A 25,727-nucleotide genomic window follows, 5' to 3' on the forward strand; every position below is an offset into this window, starting at 1 on the left:
CTGTTACAGTAGTCTATCAGGTTGATAAGTCTACGTGTGTTGTTGGTAGAGTGGAATTAGATGCCACACAGGACACATTTACTTCAGAGGTTCTTTGAGCGCCACATTTATTTCTGACCACATTTGCAACAGGTCATTCTTTAAAAGAGTGTCTCAACTTCTCAGGCAAAGGGAGCGAACAGCTCATTTGTGGCTCTTCAAATAAAGAAAGAAATGGAAAAGACAAATAAATAAAAATAAATAAATGAAATACAGCAGTGGACTGGATTTCAGTAAGCTTCACTAAACACACGTGGGACTTCCCAGAGATTGGACAACTCCACACATGGTCAATTACCATGTACTCCAGAACACCATGGTCGGCGACCAGCCTTCAAAATGCCAGGAAACAAACTTCAGTAGTGCCGACTCCTTTACACGACGGGACCGTCCACTCTGCACATCTTAGGGTTGTCTGCACGTAAAACAGGAAGAATAACTCTGGAGCTCATGGCGGGATAACAATAACATTACCAATTACTGCCGCCTTGTGGCCAAAGTCTGCAATAACAAGCATGCCTGTGACAGTGCACTTTCAATCTGTTTCTCAAGTTTAGGGGACATTACACCAGAAAGAAAACAATAAATAACACATGTACTAACACTAAATTAACTAGGGGAATTATACCAACACGAAACAGTGAATAATACTTGATTTACCACATGGTTACATACTCCCCTGCAAATAGTCAGTGTCCGCGGTGACTACAAAACATGTACTGACTCAAACGCTTCCTGCAATGCTTTCTCAAAGAGGGCAGTACCCAGGCTTGTCACAACCTGGGAGACCAAGTCTGTGCTGACTGAGACAGCATTACAGGCTGACCTAGGCAGGTGGAATGGGTTTGGTTGCATACCTGCAGTTGCCCGTTTGCTCTTCCTAATGGCAAGTGTTGGTGCATCTGCTTTACTTCTTGCTCTGCCTGTTAACATTTGTCTTTCCCTGTTTGCTGGGGTGAGCAAGTCGCTGTCACCTACATCTGAGTGCACATCACTGTTTGTACATTCTATTTCTGTGTCACCATTTCTCACATCTGTATGACCTTCAAAGGTTTCTACACTGTCACCCTCATCTGCAGGTGTGGCTATAGGTAAATTGGTAAAGTGTAAGGTAAAGTGTAAGGTAAAGTGGGTGGCATGGCTCAGGGGTAGAGTGGTCGTCTAGTAACCAAAGGGTCGCTGGTTCGATCCCCGACCCCGGTGACCATGTCGAAGTGTCCTTGAGCAAGATACTGAACCCATAATTGCTCCTGATGAGTAGGTTGGCGCCTTGCATGGTAGCCTCCACCATCAGTGTGTGAGTGCGTGTGTGAATGGGTGAATGAGATGACACTGTAAAGCGCTTTGAGTGCCGCTAAGGTAGAAAAGCGCTATATAAATTGAGTCCATTTACCATTTACCATTTAAATTGACCCTGTCTGCCACATGAGGTAGAGTTGCTGTTTGCACAGGCTGGGGAGAAAAGACTTCCTCAACCACCACAAAATCAGAACCAGGTGACTCTGGCACATCTTCAGCCACTGGCTCTGTACTGGGCTGCACCCTATTCTTAAGTCTGGGTTTGGGAACTGGTTTTGCACAAGGCTGCAACTCTGACCTATGAACTCTCTTAATGGGACCTCCCTCAAAAGGTTCAACAGTGTGTGTGGTGCCTTGGATATCAACTACCTTGTAGACTATTGGACTCCATGCGTCTTGAATCTTACGTCTATCCAAGGGTCTGTGACGCAGGAGGACCAACTGACCAGTGTCTACTGGAGGGCAATACACTTTGTCATTTTGTAGTGCAACTCGCTCAGCTGCCTTCTGGCTTTCTCATGTGCCTGCCTGAGTCTCTCCTGGTGAACAGACAGCCAGTCCTGTTTCCTGTCTGGCACACACTCCCGCCCAAGCAGTGCATCTACTGGGAGATGTGGCTGAAACCCAAAAAGCAAATAATAGGGTACCCTGTGGAAGAATGAGGGGTGACATTATAGGCATACACTAGTTCAGGAAGATATTCTGGCCAATGCCTTTTTTTCTCCGGAGGAAGTGTCCTTCACAAATCATGGAGTGTTCGATTGTATCTTTCGCACTGAGCGTTTCCTTGTGGCCTGTATGGAGTTGTCCTATTCTTTTTAACCCAATACAGCTTGCACAGTTCTGATATCATTTTACTCTCAAAATTTCTACCTTGATCAGAGTGAAGCCTCTCGGGGACCCCCTTTCATGAACCACTCCCTGAGCAACACTTTAGCTGTAGTGTCCGCTTTCTGGTCCCTAGTTGGATATGCTTCCGTGAATTTTGTGAATACATCGGTCACAACAAGGACATTTTCACGTCCATCTGAAGCTGATTCTAACACAATAAAATCAACAGCCACAACCTCTAGAGGTCGGAAGGCCAGAAATGCCCTGACGGGAGCCTGGATTTTTGGCTGAGGCACCTTGGTTAAAATGCACCTTTCACAGTTTTTAACCCAGCATTCAACATCCTCACAGAGCCCTACCCAGAAACATCTCTCCCTTAGCAAGTTTACAGTGCGTTCTATGCCCTGATGTCCCATGCTGTTGTGTACACTCTATAGCACATGATCCCTCAAACAACAGGGCACGAGTAACTGCCACAGCTCGCCATGATGTGGATCTTTGACAAATCTGTACAACAAACCTTCCCTTTGCTTTATGCAGCTCCCCTGTTTCAGCAGCCTTTTCACTTGGCTAGACAGGGCTGCTCTCTCTCTGGGGCTTGGTCTCCTTCCCTGCTCCCAAAATGTCCAGAAGGCTTTAAGGGTGGGATCACTGCTCTGAAATCAGCTCCTCCCTGGTATTGCCTGGCAGAGTTGAGGTGTTACCTTGCCTTGTACTTAAATCAACCGACCCTGACTCCACAGCATGGATTTGTCTCACCCTGTAACACTCAAGACCCTGAGTGACAAGACTAGGATCCAGAACTGTCCCTCACCTAATCAGGCTACAAACTGAAATGCAATTGCCAAAATCTGCATCAGGATCTGTTTCAGGCTCCCCTGCAAACTCCTGCCAAGAGAGGGTATCGGCGGCGGCATTGCTCGAACCAGGATGGTACTTAGCGTCAAAATCAAAAACAGACAGTTGTGCAACTCACCTCTGCTCTAAAGCACCTAACTTAGCTGTCTGGAGGTGGCAGAGAGGATTGTTGTCTGTCAGGACAACAAACTTTGAGCCAAGCAAGTAACCCCTGAATTTTTCAGCAACTGCCCACTTTAAGGCGAACAACTCTAACTTCATACTACTGTAATTGCGGTCATTCTTCTCAGCCTGTCGTAGTCTACAGCTAGCGTAGGCTATGACTCATTTGGTGTCGCCCTGCTGCTGACACAATACAGCACCTAATCCATGCTGACTGGCATCTGTGTCAAGTATGAAGGGTTGTGTGAAATCGGCAAAACCCAAAATGGGTGCAGTAGTCAGTTTTTCTTTTAAGTGTTCAAACAATGAGCCACACTCTGGTGTCCACATTGCACAAAACTGGTCACCGAGTTTTCCTGTTTTTCTCACACCTGAACATTTGTTGACTAGATCATGCAAAGGCCCAGCCATCTGTGAGAAACCTTGAATGAATCTACTGTAGTAGCTACAGAAACCCAAAAATGACTGCAGCTCTTTAACAGTGGCTGGAACCTTCCAGTTTTTAACAGCAAAGACCTTGGAGGGGTCAGTACCTACACCTACTGCTGACACCTGATGCCCCAGAAACTTCACTGACTGCTGTAGGAAAGCACACTTCTGCAACTTAACCTTAAGGCCAGTCTCTGCCAGCCTCTTAAGTACAGTTTCAAGTCTCTCCAGATGTTGCTCAAATGTTTCAAAAAACACCAAGATATAATCTGGGTAAACCAGAAGTATCTGGAAAATCCGATCATTCATACTGACTTGCATAAGTCTCTGGAATGTAGCTGGCCCGTTACACACACCAAAAGGCATCCTCACATACTCGTATAAGCCAAACGGTGTAGCGAACGCTGTCTTTACCCTATCTCTCCCATGCATGGCCACCTGGTGGTACCTGCTTCCCAGATCTATAGTTGAAAAGAATTGTGCTCCTCTCAGAGCATCAAAACTCTCATCAATCCTTGGGAGAGGAAATGCATAACGTCTTGTCTTTGAGTTGAGTTTTCTGTAATCAACACATAACCTCAGACTACCGTCTGCCTTTCTCACAAGCACAATTGGCGAAACATCAGCACTGGCGCTCTCTTGGATGACGCCTTTTTTCAACAGCTTGCCAATGTGTTCTCTGACTTCACTGTACTGAGTGGGTGGGATTTGTCTGTATGGTTGTGTCACGGGTATGTTGTCTGTGAGATGTATCTCATGTTGCACTTTGTCAGTGTACCCTAGATCCTCATCTTCTGTTGCAAATACGAAAGAGTACTTTTCCAGCAACAAAGCCAGCTGTGCGCGCTGTTCTGGGTTACCATCTACATTTAGTTGGTCCAGGATGGACTGCACATCTGCGGACATGTCAGGGTGCTTGTCAACACTAACTTCCTCAGTATCAGCTGAGATTCTCTTGAACTGTACCTCACAAACCTCATCACTTATTACACTGTCTACATGAGTCAGAACCCCCAACCTAGTCCTTGGCTTTAACCAGATCTCTTCATCAGGCATGTTCATGACTTGTACTGGGAAAATGTGACTCTCAGATGAAACTAAGGTAGGTACAATCACCAAACCTCCCAGCAAAGGGGCATTTACAGGCTCAAGCAAAGTAAGGGGCCATTCTCACCAACAGTCCTAAGTCCCCTAGCCATGACGGTAGCTGCAGATGAAGCAGGCACATGTACTATATCCTTACCAGCTACCCTAGCAAAGGAGAGTCTGTCTGTTACATTTGCTACCTGAAGGTGATGAAAAGCCTCCCTCCAGTGAGAGTTAAGTTTACCCTGTAGTGCGGTGCCAAACTCAGTGTGTACTAGCTCCTTACATTTTTTTGACAATATTCATCCCAATGAGACCTGGTACAGAGTGAGAGAGTGAGCAGAATCTTTGACTATCAAGAAACTTTGCTCTGGGATAGTCAGACCCAGGGCTTCAACATTAAGCTCCACATAGCCTACATAGGGCAAGTCTAGTCCATTGGCTGCAGTGATCTTTAACAACTCAAATGCAGGAAGAATACCTTCTCCTTTTTTCTGACAAGTGTTCCCTGAAAAAACTCTCAGAAATTGTACTGACCATGCTACCAGTGTCGAGCAGGCATGATACTGTTTCACTTCAACAGTTTTGCATTCGCCAACTGCACGTTCTAAGATTTTACCCCTGTCAGGTGTCTCTTTTGGTGAGCCAGGTGCTTCCCCTCGAGTTGTTTGGCTCATGACAACCGAGGGTACGAGTTTTCCTGCTCTACAGAGGGACCAGGTGTAGAGGAATCGTGTTCCCTTTTGGCCTGTGGACACATTCATACAATGTGACCAACACCCTTACAGTTGAAGCAGATAGGCTGACCATCAGGTGTGAACTTTGGCTGTAGTCTAGCCCGTGGCTTGGATTCTAGAAAGGTATGTTGAGTATTACACTTACTCAGTTCACTTACAGCACAGGCTAGCTCAGCGAGTGTTTTGCTTAGTTCTGCCAGCTGTTTTTCCTGATGGGCAACTGCTCTTTGAACATCACCTAACACAGTACATTGGTTATTGTTTGTTGTAACAGTAGAGCATTGGACTTCTGAAACATCAGACTTTGCTTCGCTACTCTTTAACAGCCTGGGATGGGGGGACCTGCTGTCCTCCATTTCCCACAGGAAAGCTTCACTCCTCACATCCAGAAGGCTGGAGTCTGGTTCGTCCCTAACCATTTTTCTGAGATCATGCCGGAGGGCTGCATCTCTTAAACCCTCGATTAACTGATCCCTGAGCACAGTTTTCTCATTAGATATTACATTTGATGACTGTTTCACTACAGAGCTTAAGATCTGGGACAATGCATGGGAGTAGTCAGGGAGGTCTTCCCCATCTGCTTGTTTACAGTTCTAAAAGGACTGCAACAGTTGTGTGGTACTGCGTTTTTCACCAAATGCATTTCTCAGGTAGGAGTACAAATCACGGGGAGCCGCTGACTGATGCCCCATGCACGATCTCACCTCTTCTAATGCAGGACCATGTAACGGAAGTCAACCACTGCCAAATACCTCCAAAGAGTAAGACAAGTACAGAGACATCAGCTGAATGGTAAGAACAAGGTCTGAGCCATCAACATGTAGGCACTGCCAATCATCAGATAGCCCGCTGGAAACATAAGCTGGCCAAGGGAGGAGATAGAGGCTACAGCTGTCAAGACCAGAAAACTCCTCTCCATGCATGGAGGGTTTCACCCTAAGTCCAGTCCTGAGGCTGTACACTAGGCAGAAAGAGGGAAAATGGTGACTAGTGAGCATCAGAGCCACTGCCCAGCATGAAACATGGGAAATCCAAGAGTACATTAAGAATATGGCCTCTCAGGATGAGCTGCTCAGTGAATGCCTCAGACAGCTGAAACCCAACGAAAGTGAGGAGGGAGAGGAGCAGACATCGACGGATGGGCCCCTACAAGGCATGTATAACCACCATATTGAGGAAGTGACTGATTTCAAGAAGACAAAAGGCTGAAACATGCTGGGCTGACAGACAGCACAGAAGCACTCATCATGGGAGCACAACTGGTATCCCTAAGCACAAGAGCCATAGAGGCCAAGTCTACCAAACTAGATCATACTCAAGGTGATTATGCATTATTTGAGTCAGGTAAGTTATTGAAACATATGAGCACACTCTTACATCAAATCCTTGAAGGCGCCCTATATTCATCATGTCATTGCAACACTTGGGGACCACACACATCACCTCGACAGCTTTCTAACAGAAAGAGGGAAAGTAAACACAAAAATTTAGCATCTAATATCAGGAAACAGAGACCTTTAATCTTATTCTCAAGCTGTTCCATGATAACAGACATGATAGATTGACAGTTTATCTCAGTATATTGCTTTGAGAAGAAGCTTCAGCACAATGTCTTACCTCCAGGTTTGTTGTATCTACTCCAGCCTTCTTAGAAATTTTAAGAAGATCCTGGGAAGCAGTTAAAATGGGTTGAGAAACACTGGCTGTTGAGAAACATACTCAATAATTTCATTAGCCTGAATGCTGGATATCAGCTTACTTTCAGTAGCAGCTGGTACTTCATTATACGCTGGACAGGTTTGATGAGCAGATCAGTGATCTGCAGCCTGTGGCCCAATTGCTGCTTGAGCTCCTGGTCAAAGACAGGAATGTTATTGTCTCTCAGAGGAATGATGACATTTAATACAAGAAGACCATTTGTTTTAGGGCTGGGCAGTAAGTATGTATATAAAGTTGTGCAGAGTGGCTTGATAGTCTTACTTCAAAGTAAGTGTCGATGTACTCTGACACAATGTGCTCAGATTTAGGCTTGTTCTGGCAGTACACGATGTACATGTGTAGCCTCCGCTCCTATAATTCGAACAAACCCAGAGAAAAGAGGCAGCTTTTAAAAGTGAAATGAAATGTGGCATGGTACATTTTTACATCTACCTTTACCTTCAACAAAAAGGGAACCTTGTCTATGTTTTAGTCCGTCAGCAGAATTACATAGAAACTTTGTGTGTGATACTCACCAACCTTAGTGGAGTGATATAACATTGGGCATGGAATCCTTTAAATTTTGAACTTTTTTCAAAATATTACATCATAAGCCGCTTTGTACGCTACTCCATTATAACTGTTTCAGCAATGAAAACAACGGATGGATTCTGTAGAGCACTGTGCTACTTCAACAAAATGACTCTTCTCACAGTCACAGAGATCCATTTAGTGTGACTTAACATTTACAAATTTGACGAGTCACAAGACTAACTGATTCATCCACATTCAAGTTAAAGGGGGTTAACCTCTTACTGGTTAGTTGTAATGACAATGAGCCACTCCCCTGTAAATGTTTCTGATAGAAAACTGTGGATAAGTTGTTCGGAGAGTCACACAACCACCACAACATAACATGTCTCACAATTGGAATTTCATCCATTTGGTCTGATAACATTTGGCTCATCGATAAGTGCCGCACAACTGAATTATTTATCTAAGGTCAAGTAAAATGAGGGCTCACCCAAAGTAGCCAGCTCTGTCAATAGAGAATTTGCAATTACTGTAACATCCTCATTACCACATGGTGTCTACATACAGGAATACCATTTAGTCTAAAATACAGAGAGTTTTACCTGGCCACCATGAGCTTAAAGCATTGTGTGAACTCATTTGTTACGGGCTTGACTTTAATGGATATTAATTTACACGAAAATATAATGCCATAGCTATAACATAGTAGAAAATTGGCATATTTTTTTATTACATCTCACCTGTTTGACAAACAAAGAAGCAAGCCTCTCAGGATCCTCCAAACACTTCTCAAGCTCACCCAGGAAAATACTGTAGAGACATCAAGACATGAAACTGTCATTTTTAAGAACCCAGCCTGAAACAATTATTTTTGTTTATGTTCATGAGCCAGTCATAGGCCAGACTATTGGAAAGACTGCATACTCCTTGTGCCAGTCATAGATCTGGTGGATGTTTCCAAAGACCATCTTGTCTTTTCCTCTCATGTCATCTGGAACACCCTCCTCCTTCATTCTGCTCATGTAACCCTGAGGACAGAGAAGAAGATATGAAGCAAATATTCACCAATTACTGAACTGGAAGCTGTTTCCAAGATACTTTTTCATGTCTTCAATACCTCCACTACTGATCCCAGGTCTCTGACATAGTCTCTCTCAGTCTCCACCAGCTCCAGCATCACATAACTGACAGAAAACAGAAATAGTCAGCGTGTAATAAAAAAAAAATATAATGCACTCAGTTATGTTTGAACATCAGAAATATGCCATACAAGCACACAACTGAGGAACAAATATGATTTACAAGTTAAACTGGGCTTGAGTTTATGAAAACACAAGATGCAGGCTTGTCACTCACTGTCTTCTCTTGAGGAAGCTGGACTTGTGCTCATCCACCTCACTGATAGGTGAGGAGGAGGAGAGGAGGGAGTTGTCTGAGGGGTTTAGGGAGGGAGAGCTGTCACCTTGCTCCACTGGCAGAAAACTGGGACGGTCCCCTAGTGACTGGAAGAGAAAAAGTAACCAAGATGAAAAAGGTGATGCTTTTGGTGTGGTATGTGTTTATATTCTGGCCAGCAGTAATGTGTGTTTATAATGGGGAATGTTGATCAGCGTGTGCAGTGCCCTTTTGTCGAAACATTGGACAGCCGGCATGGAGTGAGTCATCACTGACAGATAACTAGTCAGCCATAATTCTATTCTCTGTTAATAAAAAAAAGTGTGTGCATCAGAATAAGTCTGTGTGCAAATGTGCAAATGTGCAAATGTGCGTGAGAGATTCCTGTCTCACCATCTTACTCTTCACAAGCTCTTCAATGGCACTGACCAGTTCGGCAGCACTAGGAGTCTCTGAGCTACCAGGATGAGTGGACAGACGTGATACAGACTGAAAAAGAGAAAGAAAATAAAAAGTTCAAAACTCAAGGTATGGCAATATTTATGTAAATGTAGAGCCGGAGAGTGCTGCATGCTCTCAAGAGTCATATAGACTAGTGCCGTCTATGTATGTGATCAAGCTCACCATGGTCGAGATCACCCCACTCTCCCTTATAAAAGGGTTAAAAAGGGGCCAAGTTGGAGCCATTCTCATGCTAGTTTGATGGTAACAGGGGTTAAGGGGTTGATTTAGATCAAGAGCAAGGGTTTTTAGCACTGGCACTATGATTTGTCAAACAACTTGTAAACAGTCTTGCTGGATGAAAGGTTCATGAAAGGTTCAAAAGAATGAAAGGTTCATGGCAGGCAAAGCAGCAGAAGTTGTAACAGCCATACTTAATGGGAAGACAACATGTTGGGTGTACTGCAGAAAAAAAGTGAATGGAGTATTCCCTTCAGCAACAAGAAAATAATAACACTCCAAGACATTTATTTGGTGGCAATTATATAAGGAGAAGGCAAGAAGAAAGGGAAGTAAAGATCTTAGGGGTTTTATATGGAGAGAAAGAGAAACTGAGAAAAAAGAGAGGCAAAAAAGAAATGGACATAATGCTGAGGGGAGAAACGTGCAACCATCAAGAAAATAAGAGGAAACGGAAAAATATTAGTGCCAAAGTAAAAGTTCCATCAATCCATCCATCCGTTGTCTATGCTGCTTATCCATCCAGGGTTGCGGGGGGGTGGGGGGGGTGAGCCTATCCCAGCAGACATTGGGCGAGAAGTGGGGTACAGCCTAGACAGGTCGCCAGTCAATCGTAGGGCCATCAGAGGCAATTAGGAGCTCAGTATCTTGCTCAAGGATACTTTGACATGGTCATCGGGGGAAGTTAGGATTGAGCGACCCTTCGGTTGCTAGAAGGCCACTTTATCTCTGAGCAATGCCACCCCCAAAGTAAAAGTTAAGGTGGTTTATTTATTATTAAGAAAAATGGAAAAATTTGAGGTGGCACAGCAAGAAGGTTACGGGTTCGAGTCCCGGCTTAGGCACAGGATCTTTCTGTGTGGAGTTTGTATGTTCTCCCTGTGCCTGTGTGGGTTCCCTCCAGGTACTCCAACTCCTTCCTACAGTCCAAAGACATGCAAATGGAGACGAGGCTAATTCAATACTCTAAATTGACCGTAGGTATGACTGTGAGTGTGAATGGTTGTCTGTCTATATGTTGGCCCTGCGATGGACTGGTGACCTGTCCAAGGTGAACCCCGCCTCTCCCTGAAAGCCGGTGGGATAGGCTCCAGCCCCCCCACAACCCTTAATCAGGATAAGTGGAAGAAAATGGATGGCAAAATTTGACATCAATAAAAATCTTTTTCTCTAGAGCCAGTTCTACTCTCAGGTTTTTTTTTAAGCGTAATTCTCTTTGAGTGAACAATTTGGCTTGTAAAAACTAAAGTTTCAAGCTTATTTTGTTTAAATCTAAAGAGTAGAAAGAACAGACATTTATAAAGGTAAAAGAGACAGAGAAATAAATGGTCTGGTTACCCTGAAAAATATACTTGAGTTCAGAAATTAAATATTTGCATTTGGTTACTTTCCATCTCTTTTCCCAGTTCAGCACACCAATGTATTTGTTGAAAATAAAAGACAAACTTGTGACTGTACATACGCACTGACCTTGTCATCCTGGGAGTCAGGCTGCAGCAGACTGTGTTGCTGGATGGCCATCGGGGGAGGAAGAGGGACAGCATCAGCCCCCTCCTCGCCCTCTTCTTCCCCACAGCTCTGTATGCCTGATGAGGAAGACTTTGACAGAGTACCACTGCTAAGTCCCTCATTACGTATACGCTAGCAAGAGACAAAAAGAGCAGAGACTGAGCTACTAGGTCAGGAGGCTTCAAGGAGCAGTGGTCAGCTACTCTAACTGTTCTTACGTCCTCCAGTGTTTCATCCTGTGGTGTAACAGCGCTGTCGTCAGAGTCCTTCTGTGAGCCTGGCATGGCATCCATGTTCTTCCTTGTGCCATCGCGGTTCTTTTTGTGCTTGTGGGCAAGTTTCTTGATGTGGCCATCTGCTTTGCCAGAGCTGAGGTGCCTCACGGGGCTGGTCAGCCATTTCCTCAAGGTGTTACCTGGACGTTTAGGACCGGGTGAACTGTGAGGCCCCACGGTGAGGCTGGAACCCAGCTGTAGGGTATCATTACCAGATACAGACAAGGTGTCTAAAAGTGGAAAGGGTTGATAACAGCATTAGATATTTACCAAGACACAGTTTGCTGTCTGAATGAAAACAAAAGTTATCTCATGATTAATTAAATACAAGAAAAGACCTAGAAGAATTAATTGATCTATTCTTAATTTCAGAATTTACACTAAACAAAACTAATTAAAAATTCCTGTTAAAACAGAAACAATACGATCCTTTACTTGGAGGTAGCTGAATCTCAGATGTTTATAATATATATATATATATATATATATATATATATATATATATATATATATATATATATATATATATATATATATATACTGTATATATATTTATTTATTTATAACCGGCTGCACCATCTCAGTCATCCTTTTCGCCCTCACCATGAATATGATTGTCAAGTCAGCTGAGGTAGAGTGCAGGGGCCCCTTGACAACATCAGGAGTACGCCAGCCCCCAATAAGAGCCTTCATGGATGACCTTACTGTCACCACTACATCCGTACCAGGCAGCAGGTGGATTCTTCAAGGCCTAGAGAAGCTCATCACCTGGGCAAGGATGAGCTTTAAACTAGCAAAATCAAGGTCTCTAGTGCTCAAGAGAGGGAAAGTAGTGGACAGATTCCGCTTCTAACTGGCTGGAGCCACCATCCCTTCCATCACAGAGAAGCCAGTTAAGAGCCTTGGGAAGTTCTTTGATTGTAGCCTCAAAGACTCTGCCTCCATCCAGAGAACCAGCACTGAACTAGAGGACTGGCTTACTGGTTGACAAAACTGGTCCGCCAGGGAGGTTCAAGGCCTGGATTTACCAGCATTCCATCCTGCCCCGGATCCTGTGGCCTCTGCTAGTGTACACTGTACCTTTAACAACTGCCGAGGGCATGGAGAGAAAGATCAGCAGCTACCTGCGGAGATGGCTTGGTCTACCACGCAGCCTAAGCAGCCCTGCTCTGTATGGCACCAGCAACATCCTGCAGCTCCAAATCAGTGGCCTCACTGAGGAGTTCATGGTGTCCAGAACACGGGAAGCACTGCAATACAGAGAATCCAGAGATCCAAAGGTGGCATCAGCTGGTATCCAGGTGCGAAAAGGCAGGAAATGGAGTGCAGGCAAAGCCCTGGACGTGGCGGAGTCTCGGCTGAGGCAGAAATCATTGGTGGGGTCCATAGAAACAGGGCGTGCAGGCATTGGGTATTTTCCATCAACCAGAGTTGACCAGGGCAAGGAGCGCCAACATCTGATCCAGGAGGAAGTGCAGGCAGGCGTGGAGGAAGGACGAGCTAGCAGGATGGTGGGAATGGGGAAGCAAGGAGCATGGACTAAATGGGAAAATGTTCTGCAACGGAAAATCACCTGGTCGAACATCTGGAAAGCAGACTTCCAACACATCAGGTTCTTAGTCCAGGCTGTTTATGATGTCCTTCCAAACCCAGCAAACCTCCACGTCTGGGGTAAAACGGAGACACCATCCTGTCCCCACTGCCCAGGACGAGGCTCCCTGGAACACCTACTCAGCAGCTGCCCAAAAGCCCTTGGAGACGGGCGCTATCGCTGGCGCCACGACCAAGTGCTTAGGACAGTGGCTGACAGCATCGCCACCGCCATCAACACCAGCAAAAGCCACCACAGTCCACAGACCATTATGTTCCACAGAGCTGGAGAGAAGCCCAACATACCACCACGGGCAAAGGCCGGCCTCCTCACCTCCGCCAATGACTGGCAACTGGAAGTGGACCTGGGCAGACAGCTGAAGTTCCCTCTCAGGATTACATCGACCAGGCTTCGCCCAGACATGATCATTGTCTCGAATTCCACCAAGCAGCTGATCATTCTGGAGCTCACTGTGCCATGGGAGGAACGCATGGACGAGACCAATGAGACAAAACGTGCCAAGTACCAGGAGCTGGTGGAAGAGTGCAGGAGGCAGGGCTGGAAGATGATCTCGTCGGGGAGGCAAAACGGAAGGCTATCAGATCCGCAACTGAAGCCGCAGAGAAAGCCACAAGATGGCTTTAGATTAAGAGGGCAGAACCGTGGGCAAACGCTGCTGGGACACAGGCCGGGGATTGATCACCCCGGTCATGTCGCCTGGGCTGAGGGGGACTGATGTTGAAAGACCCGAAACCCCGATGATCCCAGGATACAACATCACTGATAATGTGTCCCAGCGCACATAACATATATATATATATATATATATATACACATACATACACACACATATATATATATACACACATATATATATATATATATATATATATATATATATATATACACACACACACACACACACACACACACACACACACACACACACACACACATATATATGACTTGGAGCTACTCTCCCAGTCAGACTGGGAGAGTAGCTCCAACAGATCCCTGGTACAACATATGAAGTCTCTGTCCAGAAGATACAGTGCAGAGCCCTCAAACTCCCAGACCTCTGATAGAGGACCCGAACGACGACACAACACCACCACCCTGAGAGAGTGGGGTTAGGTGGGTTGGGGTGCGGTGGTATAATTTTAAATTTGATAGAGTTTATCACATTTTTCATTTGACCCTTAGAGATAGGGTGAGAAGCTCAGTCATTCGGGTAGTGCTCAGAGTAGAGCCGCTGCTTCTCCATGTATATTAGCCATACTAATCCCTGACAAGCACCCAGAGTTCAGACCGGCAGGCAGAGCTGCAGTTTAACACGCCCCTCTGCTGGTTCCTTTGTGTTGTCACCCACCCAGCCTATAAAAACTATGTCTGCCTCGAGGCTGTAAAAGCCTACGCCAACATCTGGAGGAGGAATTTATAGCAACCCAGTTAAAATTAAAACCACTGCTCCAGCAAACCAACCCAATAAAATTATTAAATGTCCAAATATTCGATCTCTCCCATCCAAGTCTCTCCTAGTGAATGATTTAATTACAAAATACCAAATTGATGTATTAGCACTTACTTAAACCTGGGTGCAGCAAGATGAATGTCAGTTTAAATGAATCTTCCCCTCCTAGTTACATTAACTACCATGTACCTCGTAGCACTGGCAGAGGAGGAGGAGTAGCTGCAATTTATCAGTCAAATTTGCTTATTAAACCTCGACCTAATAGTTCATTTTATTCATTTGAGAGCCTGACTGTCAGCTTTTCCCACCCAGACTGGAAAGCAGAGAAACCACTCTTACTTGCTGTGGTGTACCGTATTCCTGCACCTTATCCTGAGTTCTTAGATGAATTCCCTGACTTTCTGTCAAACTTAGCACTGAATTCCGACTAAGTCATTATAGTGGGTGACTTTAACATTCATGTGGACGTCGATGATGATTGTCTGGCCACTGCATTTAAGTTGCTTCTGAATTCAGTTGGTTTCTCTCATGGGTAAACAAACCCACTCACACTTATAATCATATCCTTGATTTAGTACTTACTTATTGAATAGAAGCGGACCGCATCACAGTTCTTTTTCAAAACCTCGTCTTGTCTGATCACTCCTTAATCACATTTGAATTTACCTTAACAAATTATATCTGACCTGGGAAAAATACCTGCTTCAGTAGATGCTTATCTGACTCTGCTGTTTCTATATTTAAAGAGCTTATTCCAGCATAGCTTGCTGCCACATCTTGTAATCATATAATAGGCAGTTATGCTAATTTCACCCCCACGCAGGTAGACTATCTTATAAATAGCACTGCAGCAGCACTCCTCGGGACACTTGATACCGTAGCTCCCCTGAAAAAGGTTATCAACCAGAAAAGAATAGCTCCCTGGTATAGCCCAAACCTGCGCGCTTTGAAACAGAAGACCAGACAACTGGAAAGGAAGACACATTCTAGCCAGCATGAAGACGACCATCAAGCCTGGAAGGATAGTTTATTAATATATATATAAAAAAAGAACTCTGTAATGCTAGAAACGCCTACTACTCAGCCTTAATAGAAAAGAATAAGAACAACCCCAGGTTCCTCTTCGACACTGTGGCCAGGCTAACCAAGAACCACAGTGCTGTTGAGCCATGCATCCCTCCAACTCTCAGCAGTAACGACGTCCTATCTTTCTTTACTGGAAAGATTGTGAATATTAGAACAAATATTGCCAGTAATGGAGCACAGACTACAATACCGGTAGAAGCACCTCACAGACTTGGTGCATTCTTGGACAGCTTCTCCCCATCAACCTGTCAGACTTACCTTCTGCAATTACTTCCTCCAAGTCAGCCACTTGTCTGCTGGATCCCATCCCTACAAGACTACTTAAGGGTGCCTTCCCCTTAGTCAACACTCCTATATTAAACAAAATCAATCTTTCCCTTGTCACAGGTTACGTGCCACAAGCCTTTAAGGTGGCCGTCATTAACCCTTTACTTAAAAAACCTTGTCTTGACCCAAATGTATTAGCCAACTATAGGCCTATATCAAACCTCCCCTACATCTCCAAGATCCTTCACAAGGTTGTCCTGGAGCAGCTACACAAACATCTGCACAGCAACGAGCTCTTTTAAGCCTACCAGTCTGGATTCAGAGAACACCATATCACTGAAACAGCACTGGTCAAAGTCTCTAATGATCTTCTTATAGCTTCAGACAGAGGTCTTGTCTCTGTACTTGTACTTTTGGACCTCAGTGCTGCATTTGACACCATCGACCACAACGTCCTACTACAAAGACTAGACCATGAAATTGGGATTAAAGGACATGCCCTAAAATGGTTCAAGTCATACTTATCTGACAGGTTATAGTTAGTTAATGGTAAAAATGACCATTCAGAGTATAGCAAAGTTACATATGGTGTACCACAGGGTTCAGTTTTAGGACCAATTCTCTTCATTCTTTACATGCTCCCATTAGGTGACATAATCCGGAAGCACTCAATGAACTTTCATTGTTATGCAGATGACACGCAACTCTACTTGTCTATGGAGCCAGATGACAGAAGCCGGTTTACCAATCTGCAAAACTGCCTGAAAAACATTAAATCCTGGATGTCTTCTAACTTCTTACTATTGAATTCAGATAAAACTGAGGTCATCGTGTTTGGACCAAAACACCTCAGGGACACACTCTCTAATCAGATCGCTACTGTAGATGGCATTATCCTGACCAACCACAAGGAACCTTGGAGTCATTTTTGAGCAGGACCTTTCTTTCAGCTCCCACATAAAGCATGTAACTAGGACCGCCATCTTCCACCTGTGCAGTATCACTAAGATTAGAAATATCCTTTCCCAGAGTGATGCTGAGAAACTGGTGCATGCATTTATCACTTCTAGGCTGGACTACTGTAACTCTCTCCTGTCAGGATGTCCAGAAAATTCTCGTAGTTGTTGTAGTTTGGCCTTGGTGTTTCGCAGTCTCTCTGTGTTTCCACAGATCCACCGGAGCTCCATCTCTCTGCACCAACTGCCACCTGCATCGCCCCCTTACCCCCCCCCTTTTCCCTGCTGTTACACCGGCCTGCGCTCCCCTCCCATGAACCAGTCTGCCATCCAGTTCTCCAATCAAGCTGGCTCGCTCTCCCTGCCCCCCCTGCCTACCAGAAGTGCATATTTTGTATTATAAACCATTTTCTTGCCTGTAACAACATCTATTGCAAGTCTGTCTGTCCTGGGTGAGGGATCCCTCCTCCGTTGCTCACCCTGAGGTTTCTCAGATTTTTCCCTGTTAAAAGGGTTGTCTATGGAGTTTATCCTCAGTCGATGTGAGGCTCTGAGGGCAGAGGATGTTGTTATGAGGCCATGAAAAGCCCTTTGAGACAAACAGTTTGTGAAAACGGGCTATACAAATAATATTGCCTTGCCTATAGAGGAGTCAATTGAGGTGGTTCGGGCATCTGGTGAGGATGCCTCCTGGACGCCTCACTTGGGCAGTGTTCCAGGCATGCCAAACAGGGAGGAGGCCTTGAGGCCGACCCAGAGGAGGAGGAGGAGGAGGAAAAACTGCTATATATTCTGGCTAAATTAATCTATTTTTCCATATATTAGGAGTCATTACTCTGCATAAAACAGAGGGGGGACAATTTTTAGAAAGCATGTAATTTTTAAAAATTCAATCACATACATTATTCTCACCTGTCTGTGTAGGTTCTCATTCATCCAGGTCATCGTAGATCGAAGCGAAGTAAAATCTGGTCAACTGGACATAAGTTTATCTTGAAGACGTTTCACCTCTCATCCGAGAGGCTTCTTCAGTTCTAGTGAAGAGTGTGGAAACTCCAGCTTATAAACCTATGTGGGAGTGGTCAGTGCTATTGTGGTGGAAACGACCCTCCCGAGACTCACCTGGCCTCCCCAAACAACAGTCGTTGTGCGGTGTCAGGGAGTTTCAGGGGTGGTCGTTTGGGAGTTTCACTGACCACTCGATGCTAATGGGCTGTGCTGGCATCAGCCGTTCCACATGGGTCTTTCAGTTGAGCTCTTTGGGGAAGTTTTGAAAGGACTTGGTTGTAAATAGGTGAAAGGAAATGTCGCAGTCCACCTCCTCTGTTCAAAGATGGTTTCTCTATCCTGACGTGGATGGCTTCTTTAACTCCTCTTTCAAACCATCTGTCCTCTCTGTCGAGGATTTGGACATGATCGTCCTGGAAGGAGTGGCTTTCCTCCTTGAGGTGGAGGAAAACCGCTGAGTCCTGTCCTCCAGAGTTGGCTCTTCTATGTTGGGCCATGCGCTTGTTGAGGGGCTGTTTGGTTTCCCCTATGTAGAGATCCGTGCAGGCCTCACTGCATCTGACAGCGTATACCAGATTGCTTTTCTGGCTGTGAGGGGTGGGATCTTTGGGGTGAACCAGTCTTTGTCTCAGAGTGTTGTCTGGTTTAAAAGACACAGGGATGCGGTGCTTATTATAGATTCTCCTTAATTTCTCAGAAACCCCTGCCACATAGGGGATCACTATGTTTTTTCTCCTGCCTTCTTCATCTTCCCTCCTCCTGGAGCTCTCCTCCTTTCTGGACCTGGAAGAGGATTTTACAAAGGTCCAGTCTGGGAACCCACAAGTTTTAAGTGCTCTTTTCAGATGCTGCTGTTCTTTTTTCCGGCCTTGGACGCTGGTGGGGATGGTCTCCGCTCGGTGTTGCAGCGTCCTGATGACACCTAACTTGTGCTCCAGAGGGTGGTGAGAGTCAAAAAGCAAGTATTGGTCAGTGTGGGTGGGTTTCTTGTACACATCCACCCTCAGGCTCCTGTCCTCTTGAATGTAGACGTCGCAGTCCAAAAAGGGCAGATGGTTGTCTTTCACATCCTCTCTGGTGAACTTGATGTTGACGTCTCCCGAGTTGATGTGTGCTGTAAACGGTTGTACCTCCTGAATCTTGATCTTCACCCAGGTGTCATCAACGTATCGGAACCAGTGGGTGGGGGAGGGTCCACTGAAGGAAGTCAGGGCCCTCTGTTCCACCTCTTCCATGTATAGGTTGGCCACGATAGGATATACGGGAGAACCCATGGCACAGCTGTGTTTTTGCCTGAAAAACTTTCCTCTGTACTGGAAGTAGGTTGTGTTCAGGCAAAGGTCCAGAAGTTGGCAGATTTGGTCCGGATTGAGGTTGGTCCTGTTGCTGAGGGTGTTGTCCAGCTGTAGGCGTTTCTTCACTGTTTCCACAGCCTCCATGGTAGGGACGCAGGTGAACAAGGAGGTCACATCGTAGGACACCATGGTCTCATCTGGGTCCAGCTTGAGTTCTCTAACCTTGTTCACGAAGTCCATGGAATTCTGGACGTGGTGGGGGGTTTTCCCTACCAAGGGGGCTAAGATGGTGGCGACGTGTTTGGCGATGTTGTACGTCACGGAGTTTATGCTGCTGACAATGGGTCGGAGCGGGGCACCTTCCTTGTGGATTTTGGGGAGGCCGTAAATCCGTGGGACTGCGTCTCCGGGGTACAGGCGGTGATACTCCAAGCGGTTGATGATTTCCCCCTTTTGCAGCTTCTGTAGGTGTTCCACCACTTTCTTCTTATAGCTGCTGGTGGGGTCGCGTTTTAAGGTCTCATATGTGTGAATGTCACTGAGAAGAGAACTGATCTTGTTCTGGTAGTCAGTTGTGTCAAGGACCACCGTGCATCTTCCTTTGTCAGCCGGAAGGATGGTGATGTTCTCATCTTTGCTCAGTGCATTCAAGGCCTTCCTTTCCTGGACCGAGAGGTTGGCAGAGGGGACCTTCGCTTCGGAGAGGGCCGCTGTGACCTTGAGTTGTAGTTCATCTGCTTCTGTGGTGGAGAGGTTGTTCTTCTTGATGGCGGATTCTGTGGCAGTGATGAGGTCCACAGTCGGGAGATGTTTCGGGGTGACAGCAAAGTTCATTCCTTTGGCAAGGACGCGTTTCTCAGGACTGGTGAGCTCCCTGTTGGATAAGTTCCTTATCCACCTGTCCTGTGAGTCCGCTGGGGTTGGGCCTTCTGCTTCTCGTTCCCGGTCGAGGCGAGACTGGAGGCGCGCGAATTTCCTTTTCTGCCTCTCCTTGCTCTTCTGATGTTGAGATAGTTGGGCTGTCCCAACGAAGGAGGTGACCTTGTCCCAGATGGCGGGTGGCAAAAATGGCGTTAACTCTTGATTAAGGTGATCTAGCTTGCTCTTTAGTCCCTCGATGGTGAAATGGACCTGTCTCACTCTCTCGTTGAGAAGCTGATTTTGGGCCCGTTCCAAAATCTTGCTGGCCCTGTGGCCCCTCACGGTGGATCCTAGTAGTAGGCTAGTGGGAATGAGGTTGTGTTGGCGGCATCGGAGGTTGAAACGTAGATGGTTCCTGTAGTCTGCGATTTTCCTTGCAGTCCTTTCGCATTCCCGCACCACACTAAGGATGTCCTTCCCATAGTGTTCGGCAAGATGTCTGTGTAGGTTCTCATTCATCCAGGTCATCGTAGATCGAAGCGAAGTAAAATCTGGTCAACTGCATGTAAGTTTATCTTGAAGATGTTTCACCTCTCATCCGAGAGGCTTCTTCAGTTCTAGTGAAGAGTGTGGAAACTCCTGATCAATATGGTTTTGTGTAGATTTAATATTTCATCATATAGCTCATTTACCAAATTATCTTCACTGCTATAATGCCTCAGCATAATCCACAAATGATTCGTGAGTCCTGGCAGTAGAAGATAGTGGGATGATATAGCTGTAGTAAATGGACTCAATTTTATGTAGCGCTTTTCTACCTTAGAATGTCATTCACCCATTCACACACACACTCACACGGTAGAGGCTACCTTGCAAGGTGCCAACTTACTCATCAGGAGCAATTATGGGTTCAGTATCTTGCTCAAGGACACTTGGACATGGTCACTGGGGTCAAGGATCGAACCAGTGACCAGTGACCCGCTAGACGGCCACTCTACCCCTGAGCCATGCCGCCCTCAAAACAACAATCAAATTATTTCTGGTCCAATGAGCAATTTATTTTTCCTTCCAGTCAGACAACTGTGACAGCCTATATGTAATTTGACTGGTACCTTACATACTACTTCCATTGTAACTGAAAAAAGAAAACACAATACACACACATCTATATATGAGAGAAATACTATATTATGAACCAAAAGATGCACTGAGGCTCAATGTTGTTGTAATGTGTCACACGTGATCAGGGCACCTCCCTAGGTCCAGCAGCCAGAATTTGCAGTTGTCAGAGTGTCCCCCCTGTGCTGAATCCATGGAACAAAATGGGTAAAGAGACACTAAGGGCACAATTCCATGGGCCATGTCAGTCACAGGGCTCGGGACTACTGAGTTGAAACTGTCACTTTCGGCATCCTCACAATAAGAATCTTTTCATGTTGCAAAACTGGTTTAGAAATGCCCAGTTCCAAGTAAGAACAGTTCTACAGTAACTAAAACTATAGAAGTGTGCAGTCCAGCGTAAGGAAAAAGAGAGTCAAACCTAGCATTAGACAGAAGGATATTTTCTCTGCTGCCCTCCCTCCCTCCATCGTGATTTGGTTACTGTGAGGACATTGGACATCGTGGCTTTTGAAGGGAATGTCTGGAAACATGAAGCATATCTACCGTATTCCCCTTTGTAGATGCACCCACTCAGTTTGTGTGGGTGGGTACATATTTTACAAGCTATGGGATGCATACAAGTAGTGCAGTATGCTTGGAGGAAATATAAATTTGGTTATGAAATCCAACAAAAAGGAGCAGCCTACTAAGAGAATCTCTGTTATTTTTTTATTATTATAATAATTTCAGATAATTCCGCAGGTTATAAAAGCTTCCTTTTCCAACTACTGAACTACTGACATTATTTTCCACTGTATTTTCTTACAACTCTATGTCCCTATGTGCACCATGCAAATTAAATTAGCCTCAGTGTGCTGCTCAGATGTACAAAGATCTCTGTTTATCTGTAAGTGTATGTGCTTACACCTCACCAGCCTCTTTCCTCTGAGAACATGCACATAGATACACTGGCTCCGAGTTCTGTTATCAATAACACCTTCATTCTGTGTGCAATTCTAATTATGTAACTCTTTAAGGCAAACTGAGTAATTTGGTAAATAAGGAAATACTGATGACAAAGTGACCTACAAAACATGGGGATCAGCTGAAACCAAGGGGCTTAAGTTAGTTTATGTTGTCATTGATTTATTCATCTTCAGCTGTTTCTGTCCAGAGTATAATCTACAGCTGTTCTGGCCACTCAAAGACACCAAAAGCAAATATAGAAGCAAAAGTAGATTAAAAACACACCTCCACAATAAAACACAAAAGAATGATTTCAGTGAAAAAAATAAGGAGTCAGCCTTTCTTCCTGTACTGTGCCAGGAAATCATTCAGCCAATTCTAAAGTAGGGTCCCTCCAAATCTTCTTTCATATTATGTACAAATGAAAAAGGTGGATGTGATACTGACAATAAAAAGGTTGCCAGAGAAATATTTGTTTATGATATTACCATAGAAACAAGCAGCACAGGACTCACTTACTCTTTCAGATTCGAAAGAGAAGGACACTTCATAACCATCTTTGTCAGGTGAGGGTCAGGTTGGTATATAGGTCCTTCTTCAAGTTTAATATTCACTTAGTGGCTACATGATCATGTTCCCCTATTTTGTGAATTATTTTGTCACAATTTCTGTATCTTTTTGTAATCTGAAATTAAATCATGGTAAGGATGAAGCCCAGGAAGCTGAAGCTCAGTGAAATTTCAATTTATGTTCATCACTAACTGACAATCATTAATTGACAACTCTATTAGGTTGTACATGTACTGGCTTCATATCCACCTCAGAATTGATATCGCAATTATTTTATTAGTTTAGGAAGCTATTAATGTTTTTTTATATATCTGTTTATCAGCTTTTATACAACAAACCTTCAACAACCTTCAGGCTCTTGGTAGTGACACTTAAAATGGGTAAATTTGTTCATAAATGAGCAGTGTCTGTACTAATACTACAAGCTTAAATTGTATTAATCCCTTAAGACAGAACAAAACCAGGTATCAATTTATTACCATGGACCTGAAGGCAGCAAAATATACTGATATCTTAAAAGCAAACTTAAAGAATTGGTGAGATCTAATTTTCTTACTTATTTAACACTTGCATTTAGCTGCTAAATTACAAATTTTAGCACATTTTATTTTTTTATTCTTTACATTTATTTTGACCACTCAAATAGATTTCACCTTCTTTCCATGATTATTATCATTACTTATTATAAATATTGCTTTCTAATATGTTTTAATAATTCATTATTAAAATTATTATTTGTATCCTTATTCACCCTTTAATGCTCGACACTGAATTTTATCTTTATACAAATACATTTCACTTTTAGTATATTATCTGTTTCTTTTTTCCTGCCTATGGTTCCTTCCCTTCCCTTCCCTTCGCTTCCCTTCCGTATTCCTTTTGTCACTTTAACTATGTGGTTTATGATGTAGTGCAGGGGCCCGTTTCACAAAGCAGGTTCATCAAACCCTGAGTTTAATCCTGATCTCTGAGTTGATCTACCCTGCAATAGAAAACTCAGAGTTTTTGGTTTCAGAACAGCGGATTTGAATCAGTTTGATCAACTCAGAGTAGGTTCATCTGGGGTAAAGCACGATCACGACAACTCTAAAAAGCCAGCATAAATGGAGCCCAGAGTCACCGAGTCACCATGGCGACAGAGAAGAGGAGAGCTTTGTTTTTCACGTCAGTGGAGTTGGAAATCTTGATGCGATCATGTGAAGAGTTCCAACACGCATTAAAAAAAGAAGTGCAACACCGCTGCAGCTGCAAAAGAGAGAGAGATGGCGTGGAAGAACATTGCTGCTCGGGTCAATGCGAGAGTTTGAATGTAGTCCTTTGCAATAATGATTATTACAGAGGAAGCTGCTTACATGGTAGCGCATTAATTTGTATCATTCAGATGCAAGAGAAACGCACTTGGCAGCAACTTAAAATGAAGCATAAAAACATCATTCAAACAGGTAAGACCATCTCAGGGGTACCCCATGTTCTGCATTGTAAATTAAATATTAAGTGGCTGTTTGACTGTTTACGATAGTTGTTTTATCCCCAACATCATGATGGTTTCATACACAAATGTCTTCATCGATATCATGTTCTGTTAAATAATTAAGCCTATTTAAACTAACACAGACTTCTACTCAGCCAACAGAAAGAAGGCAAATGCCCATAAAACGGGTGGTGGCCCAGCACCACCACCTCTAACAGAGGCACAGGAGCCAGAGTTTAGGAGGGCCAGTGGCTGAGGGAGTTCATCCTTAGAACCCAACCCCCAAGACACCAGTGCCTTCATAAAATGTAATATGGCTTGATATATATATATAGATAGATAGATAGATAGATAGATAGATAGATAGATAGATAGATAGATAGATAGATAGATAGATTGATAGATATATGACGTGAGAGCATGACTACGACTGGTGATGTTGCAAATGTAAGGACGGAGGAGGTTGTGTATATAGACGATGGACTGTGATGTGAGACGGTACCGATACTGTCTGGAACTGCGAGAACATCTATGCGCGGTCTGATCTCAATCTCCCGACGAATATTTAATTCTCTGCGCAGCAATGCTGCACCTTCATCCATGAGATCATCAAGGACATGCCATGCTAGTTGAAAAACTCGCCTGCTGATGAATGAATGCGGAAATCAAATGGAGTATGTGGCTCTGAAAGTGGGCGGAGACAGCGAGAAACTCGAGGTTCATTGACAAAAACCTGGTCCCGACCAGGTTCGTTTCATAGCGTCTGGTACTGCGGTAACTGACCGAGAGCTTAAGTTACCGCTGTCTGTGAAACAGGCGAGAGTGAACCCTCTCTCTCTGGTTTGAGTGACCTCTCTTTGTGAAACGGAAAACTCTAGGTTTTCCTTATTTCAGGGTTAATAGACCAGAGTTTTCACGAAACCTGCTTTGTGAAACGGACCTCTGGTTGTAGAGTGGGGAGTTTTTTTCTTTTATTTTGTAAAGAAGTTTGCGTTACATTGTGTTTGATTGATTCAATAATTTATTGATGGTATAAAACCAAAATGATACAGCCCAGTCTCACCTGTCTATGTCTGTTGAACAAACAAAAAACCCTTCCCTAAGTCAATTCCAAAAAACAACAACAACAACAACAACAACAAAAAACCCTGCTGGAGGGGAGGTTTACAGGGCCATGTAATTGTAGGGGAATTTTGAATCTCAGTTCAAATGTACCAATTACATTTCGCTTTCTTTATCATTTGAACGTATGTAATTTACTTAAAAGAATATCTAGCTAAGAGTGGATTGCACATGAAGTAGAGCACAGACACCACTACTATGCATATGAAGTTTGAAAACAAATGGCTAGGTCCATGAGCAGATATTATGGTATGAAACTGAGCCAGTGAATCAGTTTTGTGTGTGTGTGTGTATTTGGTTTGGGAAACACAATGATTGTCCTTTCAGCTACAACATTTCTAAAAGTCCTCCTTTTTGAACCACAATATGAATCCCATTTGTTTATAATCTGTATACTCTGACAGGAATAAAACTATTCCTCACTTTTAA

At 44.2% G+C, this 25,727-nt stretch overlaps 1 protein-coding gene across 1 annotated transcript in view; it reads right to left on the bottom strand.

Annotated features, from left to right (window-relative positions):
- triob (trio Rho guanine nucleotide exchange factor b) overlaps positions 1-25,727 on the bottom strand; it is a 114,587-nt gene that overhangs the window by 12,991 nt on the left and 75,869 nt on the right. Inside the window, 11 exon segments of the mRNA XM_086218971.1 lie at positions 6,819-6,896; positions 7,059-7,109; positions 7,201-7,293; positions 7,422-7,511; positions 8,414-8,483; positions 8,598-8,701; positions 8,791-8,857; positions 9,030-9,175; positions 9,462-9,557; positions 11,220-11,390; positions 11,477-11,763. Of these exon segments, the coding sequence (XP_086075097.1) occupies positions 6,819-6,896; positions 7,059-7,109; positions 7,201-7,293; positions 7,422-7,511; positions 8,414-8,483; positions 8,598-8,701; positions 8,791-8,857; positions 9,030-9,175; positions 9,462-9,557; positions 11,220-11,390; positions 11,477-11,763 (1,253 nt within the window).

Source organism: Aulostomus chinensis, chromosome 11 (assembly GCF_037954235.1).
Source record: "Aulostomus chinensis isolate RoL2024-O1b breed Wild chromosome 11, RoL_Achi_v1.0, whole genome shotgun sequence".
Lineage (NCBI taxonomy): Eukaryota > Metazoa > Chordata > Actinopteri > Syngnathiformes > Aulostomidae > Aulostomus > Aulostomus chinensis.